This window comes from Gadus morhua, chromosome 23 (assembly GCF_902167405.1).
Source record: "Gadus morhua chromosome 23, gadMor3.0, whole genome shotgun sequence".
In the NCBI taxonomy this organism is placed as follows: Eukaryota; Metazoa; Chordata; class Actinopteri; order Gadiformes; family Gadidae; genus Gadus; species Gadus morhua.
This window is the reverse complement of record NC_044070.1, coordinates 9,859,521-9,879,648: the sequence shown is the minus strand read 5'-3', so window position 1 is coordinate 9,879,648 and position 20,128 is coordinate 9,859,521. Positions and strand designations below refer to the sequence as shown.

Genomic DNA, 20,128 nt, shown 5'->3' with positions numbered 1-20,128 from the left:
TCATGCGGTCGTCATGAAAACAAACATAAGGGGTAACACTGTTGTTTTTTATTGGTCGTCATGAAAAAAAACATAAGGGGTAACACTGTTGTTTTTTATTGGTCGTCATGAAAAAAAGACATAAGGGGTAACACTGTTGTTTTTTATTGGTCGTCATGAAAAAAAACATAATAACTGTCGTTTTTTATTGGTCGTCATAAAATAAACATAAGGGGTAACACTGTTGTTTTTTATTGGTCGTCATGAAAAAAAACATAAGGGGTAACACTGTTGTTTTTTATTGGTCGTCATGAAAAAAAACATAAGGGGTAACACTGTTGTTTTTTATTGGTCGTCATGAAAAAAACATAAGGGGTAACACTGTTGTTTTTTATCTCTATTTCATGCGGTCATCATGAAAAACACCATATGGGGTAACACTGTTGTTTTTTATCTCTATTTCATGCGGTCGTCATGAAAAACACCATATGGGGTAACACTGTTGTTTTTTATCTCTGTTTCATGCGGTCGTCATGAAAAAAAACATAAGGGGTAACACTGTTGTTTTTCATTGGTCGTCATGAAAAAATACATAAGGGGTAACACTGTTGTTTTTTATTGGTCGTCATGAAAAAAGGACATAAGGGGTATCACTGTTGTTTTTTATTGGTCGTCATGAAAAAAAACATAAGGGGTAACACTGTGGTTTTTATTGGTCGTCATGAAATAAACATAAGGGGTAACACTGTCGATATTTATCAAATAAAACAGGGGGTAACACCGTTGTTTTTCTTTGGTCGTCATGGATAAAAACACAAGGGGTAACACTGTGGTTTTTAATTGGTCGTCATGAAAAAAAACACAAGGGGTAAAACTGTTGTCTTTTATTGGTCGTCATGAAAAAAACATAAGGGGTAACACTGTTGTTTTTTATCTCTATTTCATGCGGTCGTCATGAAAACAAACATAAGGGGTAACACTGTTGTTTTTTATTGGTCGTCATGAAAAAAAACATAAGGGGTAACACTGTTGTTTTTTATTGGTCGTCATGAAAAAAAGACATAAGGGGTAACACTGTTGTTTTTTATTGGTCGTCATGAAAAAAAACATAATAACTGTCGTTTTTTATTGGTCGTCATAAAATAAACATAAGGGGTAACACTGTTGTTTTTTATTGGTCGTCATGAAAAAAAACATAAGGGGTAACACTGTTGTTTTTTATTGGTCGTCATGAAAAAAAACATAAGGGGTAACACTGTTGTTTTTTATTGGTCGTCATGAAAAAAACATAAGGGGTAACACTGTTGTTTTTTATCTCTATTTCATGCGGTCATCATGAAAAACACCATATGGGGTAACACTGTTGTTTTTTATCTCTATTTCATGCGGTCGTCATGAAAAACACCATATGGGGTAACACTGTTGTTTTTTATCTCTGTTTCATGCGGTCGTCATGAAAAAAAACATAAGGGGTAACACTGTTGTTTTTCATTGGTCGTCATGAAAAAATACATAAGGGGTAACACTGTTGTTTTTATTGGTCGTCATGAAAAAAGGACATAAGGGGTATCACTGTTGTTTTTTATTGGTCGTCATGAAAAAAAACCTAATAACTGTTGTTTTTTATTGGTCGTCATAAAATAAACATAAGGGGTAACACTGTTGTTTTTTATTGGTCGTCATGAAAAAAAACATAAGGGGTAACACTGTTGTTTTTTATTGGTCGTCATGAAAAAAACATAAGGGGTAACAGTGTTGTTTTTTATCTCTATTTCATGCGGTCATCATGAACAACACCATATGGGGTAACACTGTTGTTTTTTATCTCTATTTCATGCGGTCGTCATGAAAAAAAAACATAAGGGGTAACACTGTTGTTTTTTATTGGTCGTCATGAAAAAAAACATAAGGGGTAACACTGTTGTTTTTTATTGGTCGTCATGAAAAAAAGACATACGAGGTAACACTGTTGTTTTTTATTGGTCGTCATGAAAAAAAACATAATAACTGTTGTTTTTTATTGGTCGTCATGAAATAAACATAAGGGGTAACACTGTCGATATTTATCAAATAAAACATAGGGGGTAACACTGTTGTTTTTCTTTGGTCGTCATGGAAAAAAACACAAGGGGTAACACCTTCGTTTTTTATTGGTCGTCATGAAAAAAAACATAAGGGGTACCACTGTTGTTTTTTATTGGTCGTCATGAAAAAAAACATAAGGGGTAACACTGTGGTTTTTATTGGTCGTCATGAAATAAACATAAGGGGTAACACTGTCGATATTTATCAAATAAAACAGGGGGTAACACCGTTGTTTTTCTTTGGTCGTCATGGATAAAAACATAAGGGGTAACACCTTCGTTTTTTATTGGTCGTCATGAAAAAAAACGTAAGGGGTAAAACTGTTGTCTTTTATTGGTCGTCATGAAAAAAACATAAGGGGTAACACTGTTGTTTTTTATCTCTATTTCATGCGGTCGTCATGAAAACAAACATAAGGGGTAACACTGTTGTTTTTTATTGGTCGTCATGAAAAAAAACATAAGGGGTAACACTGTTGTTTTTTATTGGTCGTCATGAAAAAAAGACATAAGGGGTAACACTGTTGTTTTTTATTGGTCGTCATGAAAAAAAACATAATAACTGTCGTTTTTTATTGGTCGTCATAAAATAAACATAAGGGGTAACACTGTTGTTTTTTATTGGTCGTCATGAAAAAAAACATAAGGGGTAACACTGTTGTTTTTTATTGGTCGTCATGAAAAAAAACATAAGGGGTAACACTGTTGTTTTTTATTGGTCGTCATGAAAAAAACATAAGGGGTAACACTGTTGTTTTTTATCTCTATTTCATGCGGTCATCATGAAAAACACCATATGGGGTAACACTGTTGTTTTTTATCTCTATTTCATGCGGTCGTCATGAAAAACACCATATGGGGTAACACTGTTGTTTTTTATCTCTATTTCATGCGGTCGTCATGAAAAAAAACATAAGGGGTAACACTGTTGTTTTTCATTGGTCGTCATGAAAAAATACATAAGGGGTAACACTGTTGTTTTTTATTGGTCGTCATGAAAAAAGGACATAAGGGGTATCACTGTTGTTTTTTATTGGTCGTCATGAAAAAAAACCTAATAACTGTTGTTTTTTATTGGTCGTCATAAAATAAACATAAGGGGTAACACTGTTGTTTTTTATTGGTCGTCATGAAAAAAAACATAAGGGGTAACACTGTTGTTTTTTATTGGTCGTCATGAAAAAAACATAAGGGGTAACAGTGTTGTTTTTTATCTCTATTTCATGCGGTCATCATGAAAAACACCATATGGGGTAACACTGTTGTTTTTTATCTCTGTTTCATGCGGTCGTCATGAAAAAAAACATAAGGGGTAACACTGTTGTTTTTTATTGGTCGTCATGAAAAAAAACATAAGGGGTAACACTGTTGTTTTTTATTGGTCGTCATGAAAAAAAGACATACGAGGTAACACTGTTGTTTTTTATTGGTCGTCATGAAAAAAAAACATAATAACTGTTGTTTTTTATTGGTCGTCATGAAATAAACATAAGGGGTAACACTGTCGATATTTATCAAATAAAACATAGGGGGTAACACTGTTGTTTTTCTTTGGTCGTCATGGAAAAAAACACAAGGGGTAACACCTTCGTTTTTTATTGGTCGTAATGAAAAAAAACATAAGTTGTTTTTTATTGGTCGTCATGAAAAAAAACATAAGGGGTAACACTGTGGTTTTTATTGGTCGTCATGAAATAAACATAAGGGGTAACACTGTCGATATTTATCAAATAAAACAGGGGGTAACACCGTTGTTTTTCTTTGGTCGTCATGGATAAAAACATAAGGGGTAACACCTTCGTTTTTTATTGGTCGTCATGAAAAAAAAAAAAAGGGGTAACACTGTTGTTTTTTATTGGTCGTCATGAAAAAAAGACATAAGGGGTAACACTGTTGTTTTTTATTGGTCGTCATGAAAAAAAACATAATAACTGTTGTTTTTTATTGGTCGTCATGAAATAAACATAAGGGGTAACACTGTTGTTTTTTATCTCTATTTCATGCGGTCGTCATGAAAAAAAACATAAGGGGTAACACTGTTGTTTTTTATTGGTCGTCATGAAAAAAAACATAAGGGGTAACACTGTTGTTTTTTATTGGTCGTCATGAAAAAAAACAAAGGGTAACACTGTTGTCTTTGTCAAATAAATAACCGGCCGATAACCTAATAAAATAAATCATATATAACCTCAGACATGATTAAAATATAATTTTCAGTGGGTAGTGGAGAGAGCTGTGAGCTAACCCCCTGGAGACCGGGGTTCAAGTCTGGTTGATGTCTTCTGTTGGAAGACTCTTATCTCTATTTCATGCGAATTATAAAGTCAAGTATAACCTTAGCAAAGAGTTTATCCGGTGTCATGTTGGTGCATTGTTAAGTTTGGAGGTTAACACTCTAAACAGCTCATGTTCGGATCCCTGCCAAAATGTTGACAGGGCTGCCACTGTTGTTAGTTATTGGTCAACATGGAAAAAACATAAGGGCTTACTGTCTTATTCTATCGGCCGTCATGAAATAATTATAAGGGGTAACACTGTCGACATTTATCAAATAAAGCCTAGGGGGTGACACTGTTGTTTTTCTTTGGTCGTCATGAAAAAAAACACAAGGGGTAACACTGTCGTTTTTATCAAATGAAACATGAGGGGTAACACTGTCGTTTTTATCAAATGAAACATAAGGGGCAACACTGTCGTTTTTCTTTGGTCGTCATGAAAAAAAGACATAAGGGGTAACACTGTTGTTTTTTATTGGTCGTCATGAAAAAAAACATAATAACTGTTGTTTTTTATTGGTCGTCATGAAATAAACATAAGGGGTAACACTGTTGTTTTTTATCTCTATTTCATGCGGTCGTCATGAAAAAAAACATAAGGGGTAACACTGTTGTTTTTTATTGGTCGTCATGAAAAAAAACATAAGGGGTAACACTGTTGTTTTTTATTGGTCGTCATGAAAAAAAACAAAGGGTAACACTGTTGTCTTTGTCAAATAAATAACCGGCCGATAACCTAATAAAATAAATCATATATAACCTCAGACATGATTAAAATATAATTCTCAGTGGGTACTGGAGAGAGCTGTGAGCTAACCCCCTGGAGACCGGGGTTCAAGTCCGGTTGATGTCTTCTGTTGGAAGACTCTTATCTCTATTTCATGCGAATTATAAAGTCAAGTATAACCTTAGCAAAGAGTTTATCCGGTGTCATGTTGGTGCATTGTTAAGTTTGGAGGTTAACACTCTAAACAGCTCATGTTCGGATCCCTGCCAAAATGTTGACAGGGCTGCCACTGTTGTTAGTTATTGGTCAACATGGAAAAAACATAAGGGCTTACTGTCTTATTCTATCGGCCGTCATGAAATAATTATAAGGGGTAACACTGTCGACATTTATCAAATAAAGCCTAGGGGGTGACACTGTTGTTTTTCTTTGGTCGTCATGAAAAAAAACACAAGGGGTAACACTGTCGTTTTTATCAAATGAAACATGAGGGGTAACACTGTCGTTTTTATCAAATGAAACATAAGGGGCAACACTGTCGTTTTTCTTTGGTCGTCATGAAAAACACCAAATGGGGTAACGCTGTTGTTTTTCGCTCGATGGCGAGCGCCTGGTGGCCGGGTTTGCCACGGAGCCCGGTCGGGCACAGCCCGAACAAACTACGTGGCACCCCCCCTCTCTTCATCCCATGGGCCCACCACCTGTGGGAAGACCCGTTGGGGTCGGGTGCGCAGCCACATGGGTGGCAGCGAAGGTCAGGGGTCTCGACGGACCAGACCCGGGCGGCAGAAGCTGGCTCTGGGGACGTGGAACGTCACCTCGCTGTGGGGAAAGGAACCGGAGCTTGTGAGGGAGGTGGAGCGCTATCAGTTAGATCTGGTGGGGCTTACCTCCACGCACAGTTTCAGCTCTGGTACCGTACTCCTGGATAAGGGTTGGACTCTATTCTTCTCCGGAGTTGCCGAGGGCGTGAGGCGCCGGGCGGGTGTGGGGATACTCATAAATCCCCGGCTGAGCGCCGCGGTGTTGGAGTTTACCCCGGTAGACGAGAGGGTCGCCTCCCTGCGCCTAAGGGTTGTAGGGGGGAAAACTCTGACTGTTGTTTGTGCATATGCACCAAACAGCAGCTCAGAGTACTCGGCCTTCTTGGAGACCCTGAATGGAGTCCTGTATGGGGCTCCAGTAGGGGACTCCGTAGTTCTGCTGGGAGACTTCAACGCCCACGTGGGCAACGATGGAGACACCTGGAGAGGCGTGGTGGGGAGGAACGGCCTCCCTGATCTAAACCCGAGCGGTCGTTTGTTATTGGACTTCTGTGCTAGTCATGGATTATCCATAACAAACACCATGTTCGAACATAAGGGTGCTCATAAGTGTACCTGGTACCAGAGTACCCTAGGCCGAAGATCGATGATCGATTTCGTGATCGTGTCATCTGACCTGAGGCCGCATGTTTTGGACACTCGGGTAAAGAGAGGGGCGGAACTGTCAACCGACCACCATCTGGTTGTGAGTTGGATCAGGGAATGGGGGAAATTTCCGGATAGACCTGGTAAGCCCAAACGAGTAGTGCGGGTGAACTGGGAACGTCTGGAGGAGGCCCCCGTCCTAGGTATCTTCAACTCACACCTCCGGCGGAGCTTTTCTGGCATTCCTGTGGAGGTTGGGGGCATTGAGCCGGAGTGGGCGGTGTTCAAAGCCTCCATTGCTGAAGCTGCGGTGGCTAGCTGTGGCCTCAGGGTCTTAGGCTCCTCAAGGGGCGGTAACCCTTGGACACCGTGGTGGACACCGGTGGTCAGGGAAGCCGTCCGACTGAAGAAGGAGGCCTTCCGGGATATGATATCCTGGAGGACTCCTGACTCGGTTGCAGGGTACCGACAGGCTCGAAGGGCTGCAGCGGCTGCCGTGTCGGAGGCTAAGCAGCGGGTGTGGGAGAAGTTCGGAGAGGCCATGGAGAAGGACTTTCGGTCGGCACCAAAGTGTTTCTGGAAGACTATCCGGCACCTCAGGAGGGGGAAACGGGGAACCATCCAAGCTGTGTACAGTAAGGATGGGACTCTGTTGACCTCAACTGAGGAGGTCGTCGGACGTTGGAAGGAACACTTTGAGGAACTCCTGAATCCGAATAACACGCCCTCTATGTTGGAGGCAGAGCTCGAGGTTGATGGTGTTTCGTCGTCAATTTCCCTGGTGGAGGTCACTGAGGTAGTCAAACATCTCCGCAGTGGCAAAGCCCCAGGGATTGATGAGATCCAGCCAGAAATGCTAAAGGCTCTGGGTGTTGAGGGGCTGTCATGGTTGACACGCCTATTCAACATCGCGTGGGAGTCGGGTACAGTGCCAAAGGAGTGGCAAACCGGGGTGGTGGTTCCCCTGTTCAAAAAGGGGGACCAGAGAGTGTGTGCCAATTACCGGGGTATCACACTTCTCAGCCTCCCTGGTAAAGTCTACTCCAAGGTGCTGGAAAGGAGGGTTCGGCCGATTGTCGAACCTCAGATTGAAGAGGAACAATGCGGTTTTCGCCCCGGACGTGGAACTACGGACCAGCTCTTCACTCTCGCAAGGATCCTGGAGGGGGCCTGGGAGTATGCCCATCCGGTCTACATGTGTTTTGTGGATCTGGAGAAGGCGTATGACCGGGTCCCCCGGGAGAAACTGTGGGAGGTGCTGCGGGAGTATGGGGTAAGGGGGTCTATCCTCAGGGCCATCCAATCTTTGTACTCCCAAAGCGAGAGCTGTGTTCGTGTTCTCGGCAGCCAGTCAGTTTCGTTCTCAGTGGGTGCTGGTCTCCGCCAGGGCTGCGCCTTGTCACCAATCCTGTTTGTGATATACATGGACAGGATATCGAGGCGTAGTCGTGGTGGGGAGGGGTTGCAGTTCGGTGGTCTGAGGATCTCGTCACTGCTTTTTGCAGATGATGTGGTCCTCATTGGATCATCGGCCTGTGACCTTCAGCACTCACTGGATCGGCTGGCGGCCGAGTGTGAAGCGGCTGGGATGAGGATCAGCACCGCTAAATCTGAGGCCATGACTCTTAGCAGGAAACCGGTGGATTGCTTACTCCGGGTAGGAAATGAGTCCTTAGCCCAGGTGAAGGAGTTCAAGTACCTCGGGGTCTTGTTCGCGAGTGAGGGTACTATGGAGCGTGAGATTGGCCGGAGAATCGGAGCAGCGGGGGCGGTATTGCGTTCGCTTTACCGCACCGTTGTAACGAAAAGAGAGCTGAGCCGCAAGGCAAAGCTCTCGATCTACCGGTCGATCTTCGTTCCTATCCTCACCTATGGTCATGAGGGCTGGGTGATGACCGAAAGGACGAGATCGCGGGTACAAGCGGCCGAGATGAGTTTTCTCAGAAGGGTGGCTGGCGTCTCCCTTAGGGATAGGGTGAGAAGCTCAGCCATCCGTGAGGAACTCGGATTAGAGCCGCTGCTCCTTTACTTAGAAAGGAGTCAGCTGAGGTGGTTCGGGCATCTGGTAAGGATGCCCACTGGGCGCCTTCCTTGGGAGGTGTTTCAGGCACGTCCAGTGGGGAGGAGACCTCGGGGAAGACCCAGGACTAGGTGGAGAGATTATATCTCAACACTGGCCTGGGAACGCCTCGGGATCCCCCCGTCAGAGCTGGTCAATGTGGCCCGGGAAAGGGAAGTCTGGGGCCCCTTGCTTGAGCTGCTCCCCCCGCGACCCGACCCCGGATAAGCGGATGACGATGAGGATGAGGATGAGGAGGACTGTTGTTTTTTATTGGTCGTCATGAAAAAAAACATAAGGGGTAGCACTGATGTTTTTTATTGGTCGTCATGAAAAAAAACATAATAACTGTTGTTTTTTATTGGTCGTCATGAAATAAACATAAGGGGTAACACTGTCGATATTTATCAAAAAAAACATAGGGGGTAACACCGTTGTTTTTCTTTGGTCGTCATGGAAAAAAACACAAGGGGTACCACTGTTGTTTTTTATTGGTCGTCATGAAAAAAAACATAAGGGGTAACACTGTTGTTTTTTATTGGTCGTCATGAAATAAACATAAGGGGTAACACTGTCGATATTTATCAAATAAAACAGGGGGTAACACCGTTGTTTTTCTTTGGTCGTCATGGATAAAAACACAAGGGGTAACACTGTGGTTTTTAATTGGTCGTCATGAAAAAAACATAAGGGGTAACACTGTTGTTTTTTATCTCTATTTCATGCGGTCGTCATGAAAACAAACATAAGGGGTAACACAGTTGTTTTTGATTGGTCGTCATGAAAAAAAACATAAGGGGTAACACTGTTGTTTTTCATTGGTCGTCCTGAAAAAAAACACAAGGGGTAACACTGTTGTTTTTTATTGGTCGTCATGAAAAAAAGACATAAGGGGTAACACTGTTGTTTTTTATTGGTCGTCATGAAAAAAAACATAATAACTGTTGTTTTTTATTGGTCGTCATGAAATAAACATAAGGGGTAACACTGTCGATATTTATCAAATAAAACATAGGGGGTAACACCGTTGTTTTTCTTTGGTCGTCATGGAAAAAAACACAAGGGGTAACACTGTTGTTTTTTATTGATCGTCATGAAAAAAAACATAAGGGGTAACACTGTGGTTTTTATTGGTCGTCATGAAATAAACATAAGGGGTAACACTGTCGATATTCATCAAATAAAACAGGGGGTAACACTGTTGTTTTTAATTGGTCGTCATGAAAAAAAAACACAAGGGGTAACACTGTTGTTTTTTATTGGTCGTCATGAAAAAAACCATAAAGGGTAACACTGTTGTCTGTCAAATAAAATATAAGGGGTAACACTATCGTTTTTTATTGGTCATCATGAAAAAAAAAAAGGGAAATAATAGAAATACATTTTAATGTAATGTATATCCTCTTCATTGATGATTGGTTAATGTGTATTGTCATCGCCTCAGTGGTGCAGTGGAGTGCACTCTGCCTAACCCACTGGAGGCCGCAGCTCAATTTCTGTGGAAAACACAATATCTTTAATTTTAAACGTAATGCTATCATGTCTATTGCACTGTCTGACTCTTATCTCTATTTCATGCAAATTATAAAGTCAAGTATAAGCATTGTGTTGACTTTATTCGTGTCTTGATGGTGCATTGATAACTTCGGAGGTTAACACTCTAAACAGCTCAGGTTCTGAAACCAGCAAAAACGTTGTTTTTTATTGGTCAACATGAAATAAACATAAGGGGTAACACTGTCGATATTTATCAAACAAAACATAGGCGGTAACTCTGTTGTTTTTCTTTGGTCGTCATGAAAAAAAACATAAGGGGTAACACTGTTGTTTTTATCAAATGAAACATGAGGGGTAACACTGTCGATATTTATCCATTAAAACATAGGGGGTAACACTGTCGTTTTTATCAAATGAAACATGAGGGGTGACACTGTCATTTCACTTTGGTCATCATGAAAAAAACCATAAGTGGTAACACTGTTGTTTTTTATTGGTCGTCATGAAAAAAAACATTAGGGGTAACACTGTTGTTTTTTATTGGTCGTCATGAAAAAAACCATTAGGGGTAACACTGTTGTTTCCTTTATTATGTCCATGGTGGGGCTAGCCCCACCAGGAAGTAAAATAATCTCCGTCCACTTCAACAGAGAAACACTCTGAGCATGCGCATTTCAATGTTTCAAGTCCAATACACATTGCATTGGGCTGGTGGGGCTAGAGCCCCTCTTGCCCCTCCAGACAAACTCAGCCGGATGAAGCAAGGGTCGACTAAAAAAAAATAAAAGCATCATTTTATTTATTTTTTTTCTTGTGAGAGTAGGTGGGGCCGAGCCCCACTAGCCCCTAATGACCAGTCGCCACTGACGATAAAGCATTTTTGCGCCGACAAGGACTTCATGATGCAGTGTTCAACATGTCTATAGGTACTTCTTTGAGGATTTTCAAGCGACTTTACTGCAGCATTTTCAAAGGATTAGATCTTAAAGTAATCCCGAATACGAATGTATTAGGCTACTTTATAGGCAGTTAAAGACACTCACAGAGTTCTCTCTGTGTGTGTGTGTGTGTGTGTGTGTGTGTGTGTGTGTGTGTGTGTGTGTGTGTGTGTGTGTGTGTGTGTGTGTGTGTGTGTGTGTGTGTGTGTGTGTGTGTGTGTGTGTGTGTGTGTGTGTGTGTGTGTGTGTGTGTGTGTGTGTTGTACATCTGGCCTGTACTGCAGAGCCCTAATGACACCTCCGCTCATCTTACATCCTCCACTCTCCTATACATTTCCCCTCCTCTCCCCTCTCCTCATTCTTCTCCTTTCCTCTCATCCCTGCTCCCCTCCTACTCTTCTCTCTCCTCATCATGATCATCTTACTCTGACCTCTAAATGTCCAGCTCTCAAGTGAATGCAAGCTTCTCTTTGAATTTTGAGAAAAGCATTTCTCGTTTATTAAAAACTTCTCAGAAAGAGATTTCAATCATAATTTGGCCGATTCAGAGAAACACAACACTCTTTCTCATAAAACTTTTCTCAGAATTCTGAGATTATAATCCTGTTCATTTCGAAAAACAGGACATTTCTTTCTCAATTTCTTTACGCACTATCTGGAGATCATTTTAAAACAATACCTGCTAAATTGAAAGACTGACCAATGGTGGTGTATTTTTGGCCCGTCCTGGGATCGTGGGCTCTTAAGGGCGGATAATGGTTCCACGTCCACGCAACGCAAGGACCTCGTGATCGCCTCGACGGAAGGTTAACATTTTTTGGAGGCGCACTTCAAGGGCTGATTATGGATCCACGTTCCCGCAACGCAATGACCATGTAGACCCTTCGACAAAGTCGTGAACGTTTATGGTTCTGCTTCGGATTTTGGTAGGCGGACCAATCACAGCTCTTGCTGCTGCGTCGCCTCGACAGAAGGTTATGCTTTCCTTACGGGGGACACAAGGAGCGTCCGCAAGGACGTAAGGTGTCCGTGACCCCCTTGCGTTGCGTGAACGTGGGACCATAATCAGCCCATAAAGGTCCATAACCCTAATCCTAAAACCAAACTTGGGTAAGGCTGCATCGCCGCTCCTGGATAAAGGGCTGTACAAATAAAGTTGTCTAGACCCTCATCCAGAGCTGGTCAAAGTGCACTTAGGATGATAACTCCGCCTGGATGGCCCAGATGGCCCCACTATAAAGCTGAAGTCTGGATCGATTAGCCAGAGTGTTCACCGTTAAACCAAGACCAAAGAATAAAGATGAGAGCTTTGATATTGCTGTGTATGGCGGGTATTATTTTAGCACGACCAAAAGGAAGTGGGGTAAGATGTTATTCTTATATTATATATTTTATATTTAACCCTATGTTCTAAGATAATATGTCATTAATATGTCAACATAAAATATATATATTTATATAATAACAAATGAGGGTTAGAATGGCATCTTTTCTTTAAAGTTAACAAGGCTGTGAAAAGGGAAGCTTAGTCTAATGTTTTAATGCTGTGTAATGTAGTGGTGTAGACATACATAGGGAGACATTCTTATCGGATCCAATTTTATGACGCGGGAATCTGTAAACAGTGTTGTTTGTTTAACGATGGCAACGGAACGATGGCAACGGAACTAAAGGAACTGAGTTAACGTATTAGTAAAAGTTTTTTAAGTAAAGTTTAGAGTAAAGTCAATAATTTCTAAATAAAATACTTGCATTTGTGCACAATTGATTTTCTTGTTTCATGCCAGCAGCGTGTGGAACGCCAGGTGGGGTCAAAAGTTGTCAAAAGACATGAACCAACAGTACTAGACCCGGTACGTGGACTTTCCTTTTACCCAATACCTTCACAGCAGTGGCACCGTCACATTAAGTGCAGTGGCCTTGGGGCGGCACATACGAAGACAGCATGTAGGAAACCATGTGCAATTCTATAATGAATGTTGCATTTTCTTTGTTTCAGTGGAAAGACTATACTGGTTTTGAGTTCTACTCCGGGTCAAAGAAAGACAATTCCACCCCAACAATGATTGTTGCTAATGATTCCATTTCCAACCACACCATGATTGATTCTAATGATTCAAACTCAACAGTGGATGAACCGTATAATCGACAGCAAAGGCATTTGTATTAAATATGTAACAACCTGCTTAGATAAGTGCAAAGCTGAACAACCCAACTAATTGTCTTCAGTCGATGTTAGTTATCATAGGACTATAATTAATATTTCCCCGCACATTATGACCATGGAACCAGGACTCCAGCAGACACGCAGGCATTCAAATGAATGGTTACCTGACTGCATCTGTATACCATGAATCATTTTATGAAAATAAAGTCTTTGTTCAATATCAAGATAATCCCTACCAACAAAAATGGTCCACATATTTTATTCCTGCTCAAACGACAGATCGATTCGAGACAAGCCGGCAGTCACCAGGATCACTTTATTGTCTTGTTACGGTTTGTGTTGACAGGACTACTTCCACCTGTGCATATATAGAGGCAGATGTTCAGTTGTCAACTAGTGCCATCTTAAGTTTGCAATACCAAAACAAAGATCGTGAAGTACATGGTGGTCTGCCTAATTATGGACTATGTTAATTAGCAAAGTAGACTGTAGTGGGTCCTAAATTAAGCCTGTCCAGAAGTTTTTGAATATACTGTTTATTTTTAAAAGAAAAATCACAATCAAATCCAGATGTCTAATACGGGGAATGTGTTTCACTACACAGAGGACCAATATTAACCACACCGTAAAGCATTTGAACTGGAAATAGGATTTTAGATCTGTCCATAGAACCCAGAGGTGGTGTTGCTGACTAGCGAGTCGACCCCTGTAACATCCATGATCGCATGGCAACCAAAGCAAAAAACTAGAAAACTAAAACATGGAAAGACGTTGAAGTAGGACTGATTAAATACGCCGTTAGAGGAGTGGAGCCCAGAAGCGTTAGGAGGATCACAGTGCGAATGTGGAGGACAGACCACCTGGTTGTTTTCCTTCTGTGCTCCAAAGATCCAGAGACACCACCTCAGGCGTCTGGGCTTTTCTTGAAAAGAGTAAGGCCACGTTTAACAGCACTTCTAAATCACCACCACGACACTTTTTTATTTCTCCTCCATTAGATCTTTTACAGTCTCACCATGAAGAACAAAAACACAGAATGAAAGCAGCCATCTTGCATGTAAGGGCTAGATGTTGTAAACCCCTCCCCCCTCCTCCCCTCCACAGCAAGTAGTTCAGTCCACTCAGCCTTGCTGTTGCCTGCCTGCCCACCCCACTGAGTGTCCAAACCACATCGTCCACACCCACCCAACAGAAACTTAACAAAAAAAACACCACCTGTGATTGGGGCAGAGGAGCCATCTTGCAAAAAAAAAAATTGATATATTTCAACGCAAGTTCATAAAATCATCTGGACACGGAGTCATCTTAAACACCCTGGGGGTCCAGAGAGAGAAAGCCACCGCATGTCCGCTGGGTTTCATCCCCCAGAGAAGCACAGCGATGGGGGCCGCGGCGGTGGTAGAAGGTATGGGTGCTTGGTTGGGTCAATTCTGGTTCTTTTCTCTATTTGCCCCATGGTGGTGGCGGTGGTCTCACAGCCTGCAGCGCTGCCACCGGGTGTGTTAGCAGTCAGTCAACGTGAGGGGGAGGGGCGGGGGCTTCAGGGGAGGTTGGTTCCATGTGGAATTCAGTTGTGCGTGTGCGTAGGACAGAGTGTGTTTGTAAGAGTGTGTGTGCGTGTATGAGTGTATGTGTTAGACGGTGGCAGCGCAAAAGTTGTCAGGACTGCATTGTACATGGCTGGCTAGAGTTCATCTTCCTTCTTTGGGGGGCAGGGCCGGACCACCCTATGAGGGAGGGGGCGGGGTTTCAAAAGGGGGCAGCTCTACTTATCCCCCAAGATGGCGTACTGGTTGTCGAGCTGCAGTTGCTGCTGAGTAGCTCCGCCGCCTTCTTCTCTGCCGCGGGTTTTGTGCTTCACCACCTCAAAGGTCTTCTCTAACTCCCGGTCTCTTGAGGAGAAAAGAAACAGGTTAACAAACAGACCACCTCATCCCAAGGGTAACCTCATCGTCATCAGGGTTACATCATCAGGGTAACCTCATCAAGACAAGGGGGGCACCTCGTCCCCATAATGGACCTCATAAGGATTGATGCGTTGAGCAAGTTGCTAACTGCTTAACAAACTAGCGAGGTGAAGTGCAGAGCAACAGCAGGCCCCCCAGTGTTTAGCAAGATAGTTTAGCTGAAAAGTCTGTTGCCGTATGACAAGACATGCAGGAATTTGACGTGAAGAGGTGCATATATTAAATAGAGGAATATTCAAATAGAAAATAAAACAGGCCAAACTAAGGTAATTAAATTGATGTGCAGAGAATACAGCGAGAGGATTTATTATGACTGTAAAGCAGCCGCATACAGTACTGAGATTCACATGCGATGGGCCGTGGATTAGGGCGTCTGCTGAATGTGCGGCCAGGTGTAAGGGTTCTTACTTGCGCGTCTCCACGTGCTTGGATGTGGCCATCAGAGAGGGAAACTGGGTGTCGCTGTAGATCTCAGGGGGCCCATGGGCGGGGCCTCGTTTGTTGCTGGTCAGCCGCGCCCCTGGGGGGCGGTACACCCCGCTGGGCTTCGACTCTGGCACCTCCTCCTCTTCTGCAGAACCAACCCTCAGTTACACACTTGACTTGTGTTGTTTACTTTAGACACCTGTCTACATACACCCTTTGTACCGATTTTCTAATGTCTATGTATTCATATCATGCGTACATTTTTTATGTTACTTGCCCTTTTTTTCCAACACTACAAGTTCAGTATATTTTCCACAAATGTTGGATTTTACCTTTGTTTATATTCAGAGTTGGTTAAACCAATGAGCCTTAAATGTCTTCTATGTCACGGTTAGAACTCCCCGGCAGACTGTTCTGGGTTCGCTTCTCCGAGTCTACCTCTAGATGCCCATACCCCTACCTGCTCCCGAATGACCCGTATCTGTACTCACTGCATCTTTGGAGAGATGCTTCTCCCAAACGCCTAATTTTGATGGACGGGCGGGAGCTCAAAATGATCTCTTTAAGCTACAACACTAACATGAGGTCCAATTTAGCAAATACTTAATCCGAGGAAATGGAGTTAAAGCTGTAGGAACAAGCACTTGAAAGCGCTCCACTAGTTGATACAACACTGAGCTGTCAAGCATCCGGCAACCAACCAGGAGAAGTGGCCACTAGGGGGGTGTGGTGTTCTGACTCACCCACGGGTGCAGCGGGCTGGGGTTGGGCACCGGACTTGTTCCAGGGTCCGGACATTTTGTCTCCACTGACCAGGATGATCTCTCCATCCTCACCCACCTCCTCCTTCTCGTACTCCTCCTCCTCTCTTTCGTCACTGCCGGCAACCAGAGGAATCACGTTCAGAGAGATTTTAAGGGGCACAACATGCTACCTAAAGACCACACATCTGGGACCTGGTAACCTCAGTTATCATGCATTTGTAAGTGTTTGTGTGTATAAGCAAAGACAAAAGCTTGGATATCATGCATTGGATTGCATAAATGGAAAATTTGTAATGGGGTGGTTCACGTCATACTTTGGAACCGTATTTCTGTTTGTATATTGTTAAAATACAAACAAACTAATTACCATGTCATTGTAATCCTATGCTTTTGTAATACTTGGTTTGAAACGTGCATTAATTTCTATATGACTAACTGTTGCACAACAGAGGAATAAGGAATAAAGATGGGCTCTCTGAAAGCTCAGCAACAAGGCGGCTCAGTGATTTGTGGCTTTTGGAAAATAACGGACATCTGTGGCACTGACGTTAGGCACACAAGGGATTCTTGTGAGCAGGAGTAAACATGGTTGGTTTGGTTAGTTTAATTTTGGGGTGTCGGCAATGTGGATAAACATTTACACACTACTACGCATTGAACCAACCTGCTGCGTTCTGGATAATATCTTACCTGATCTGTAGAGCTTGGAGCCGCAGGCCGCTGTAGTCTACCTCCTTCTGCTCGAACTCCTTCCACTCCTCGTCCTCCTCCCGCAAACAAAGACCACGGATAGACGGAGACAGAGTATAGCCGAGTTAACCTCCCATTATGACCTCTACCACATAGACCATTTCAGTGACAAAACGAATGTATAAAAAAAATACATCTTTAATGGAGATTTTCCCGTTCGTAGCGACCCCGGCTGTTGCAGAGAGCCCCCCGTCCCCGATGAAGACACGTATGCTTAGTCTGTCGGGCGGCACCAGGCCACCCTTGTGCCCCTTTACACGTCGTGTTTGGAGGATACATCAAAGCACTCTACTATAAAGTAGTAAATATGAAGTTTAACTGAGGCTGTCAACGCCCAGATCCCCGCACAATGGCGGTGCGGCCTAAGAGACCCACCTACCCAGAACCCGCGGACGGCTAGCGTCCAGAGCTAATCTAACGAGGACCACGACCTCGCCGACTGGGACCAGAGAGGCTCCATCATACTGGACGGACACCTGCGAAGTGTCTACCTTACATGAGCCAACACATATGAATCCTTTGGACATGTTTTGTGCGGTGAAGATGAGACGGGGAGAACTTAGTTGGATAACACCGGTGTGTGGGAGTCTGCCAGCTGGGCCGCATTTACCTTCTCAACGGGCGCGTCTGGGTTCTCATTTTTGGCAGATTTTTCCTTTTCTTTCTTTATCTTTTTTACCAGGACGGTCTGGGTGGGGACCGGAGTCGACTCTTTGGTCTTCGTCTTCTCTTTCTTCTTCTTTTTATCCCTTTTGGCAAAGAAATCGTCCAGGCTCTTCTCCGCTACATCCGCCATTTTCCCCCTAAAGCAACGCCGCTACCGCTAGTTAGCTCACACAGCGATGGGAGATATCAACAACCGGAAGTCGCGACAGCTGATAAAACCAGATAAAACCCGGAGAGTTCTCACTCGGCTAGTCAATTTGGGGTTTTTGAAAGAAATTATACGTGTTCAACGTGTTTGCTTTGGGAATAAGGTAACAGCTGCACCAGTGAATCGCATGGACCATGCGATGGATAGAGTCTCTCTGTACCGGAACAACTTCCCCTGCCGCCCGGAAGTGTGCAACTTGCCGGCGTTTTGCACGCAAATCTCTTGTAGACTCGGGTTTACGGCTTATATGTCACTTATGTCAAATGTTATGTAAATAGGATGAAGTCATGAGAAAAACGTTCTTATCTTTTATTTTATTCATATCAATGACGGCTTAGAGAAGATTCCCACACTGTCCATGAAAGGCTTAATAGGCTGCCAGAAAAACGTGTACACACTATACTATCTGTACTATACTATACTATACTATACTATACTATACTATACTATACTATACTATACTATACTATACCATGCTATATTATACTTACCTATCATCTCTTTATTACTCTAGTTATTAGAACGCGTGTATTCTTAGTTTATTTACATTGATATGTTGAATTAATTACGTCCAACACAAAGTGTGGTTTGCCACGTCAACAAGGCGAATTAAATTAGTAAAATATATTTAGTCTACATAGTATCAGAGATACGGTCCACCAGGTCCAATAGCTGTTCCAACTGACCATGAATGCATAGGATTACAAAGACGACATTCTAGCTTCACAAGCTGCTGTTTTGCTTGGTCAGCAAGGCAAAGCCTCAGTGCACAGCTGAATTACATTTCGCTATCTTTCTATCTATCTATCACTCGCCAGTCTCTATAAGTGTATCTATCTCTGTCTATATATATTCATCCATCCATTTATCTGTGTATCTATCTATCTGTGTATCTATCTATCTATCTATCTATCTATCTATCTATCTATCTATCTATCTATCCATCCATCCATCCATCCATCCATCCATCCATCCATCCATCCATCCATCCATCCATCCATCCATCCATCCATCCATCCATCCATCCATCCATCCATCCATCCATCCATCCATCCATCCATCCATCCATCCATGGGTGCATCTCAATTAAATAGAATAGTGTGGAAAAGTTCTTTAATTTCCATAATTCTACTTAAAAAGTAAATTCAAATTATATAGATTTTTTCCACCAACAGTGAAAAATGTCAAGCCTTAATTTATAATAATATTGATGATTATGGCTTACAGCTCAAGAAAACCAGTATCCCAGAAAACTAGCAATTATATGCACTCAGTACTTGGTTGGGGCTCCTTTTGCAGGAATTACTGCATGCATCATTGTGAGGTGGCATGGAGTAGATCAGCCTGTGGCTCTGCTGAGGTGTTATGGAAGCCCAGGTTGCTTCGATAGCAGCCTTCTGCTCTTCTGCATTGTTGTGGGTCGTGTCTCATCATCCTCTTGACAATACCCCATACGTTCTATGGGGTTCAGGTCAGGTGAGTTTCCTGGCCAATCAAGCTCAGTAATACTATGGTCATTAAACCAGGTATTGGTACTTTTGGTAGTGTGGGCAGATGCCAAGTCCTGCTGGAAAATGAAATGAGCGACAGACCAATGAGCGAAAGACTAGGTCTTTTAGCCAAGTTGAGACGCTTCTGACGTTGTCTCTGGTTGAGGAATGGCTTGACACAAGGAATGCGACAGTTGTAGTAGCACATATCCTGGATATGTCTGTGTGGTGACTCTTGATGCACTGACTCCTGCCTCACTCCACTCCTTGTGATGCTCCCATATCATTTTGAATGGCCTTTGCCTGACAATCCTCTCAGGGTTTGTCAGGGGTGTCAATTTCTTCTGCACAACTGTTAAGTCAGCATTCTTTCCCATGATTGTGAAGCCTACTGAACCAGACTGAGACAATTTTTACAACTTTTCACAATATTCAGATTCTCTGACACTGAATTTGGGGTTTGCAGGAATTGCAAGCCATAATCATCAAAATGAATACAAATAAAGGCTTGACATTTTTCACTTTGGGCGTAACAAATCTTTATGAGTTTCACTTTTAAATTGAATGATTGAAATTAAGAATTTTCTGATTTATTGAGATGCACCTGTAGCTATCACTCTACCTCTCTATCTGGCTGTCACTCTGTGTGCCTATCTATCGCTCCCTCTGTCTACATGACATATTGATAAGAGAAAGTACACATCATCCGATCATAAATAGA

General features: G+C 42.7%; 1 protein-coding gene and 1 long non-coding RNA gene across 2 annotated transcripts; one reads left to right on the top strand and one right to left on the bottom strand.

The window, feature by feature from the left end:
- Positions 1–12,179: 12,179 nt before the first annotated feature.
- Positions 12,180–13,381, top strand: LOC115537314 (uncharacterized). Its single transcript, XR_003974793.1, has 3 exons — positions 12,180–12,332; positions 12,760–12,822; positions 12,969–13,381. It is a non-coding gene; the product is annotated as an uncharacterized LOC115537314 (long non-coding RNA).
- A 51-nt stretch (positions 13,382–13,432) lies between these two features.
- cdv3 (carnitine deficiency-associated gene expressed in ventricle 3) lies at positions 13,433–18,138 on the bottom strand. The gene is made up of 5 exons (XM_030349133.1): positions 17,654–18,138; positions 16,984–17,057; positions 16,273–16,406; positions 15,512–15,674; positions 13,433–15,028 (listed from the first exon to the last, which is right to left on the bottom strand). The coding sequence occupies exons 1-5, from the start codon at positions 17,837–17,839 to the stop codon at positions 14,902–14,904; spliced, it is 684 nt and encodes a 227-aa protein (XP_030204993.1). The 5' UTR covers positions 17,840–18,138; the 3' UTR covers positions 13,433–14,901.
- Positions 18,139–20,128: the final 1,990 nt, after the last annotated feature.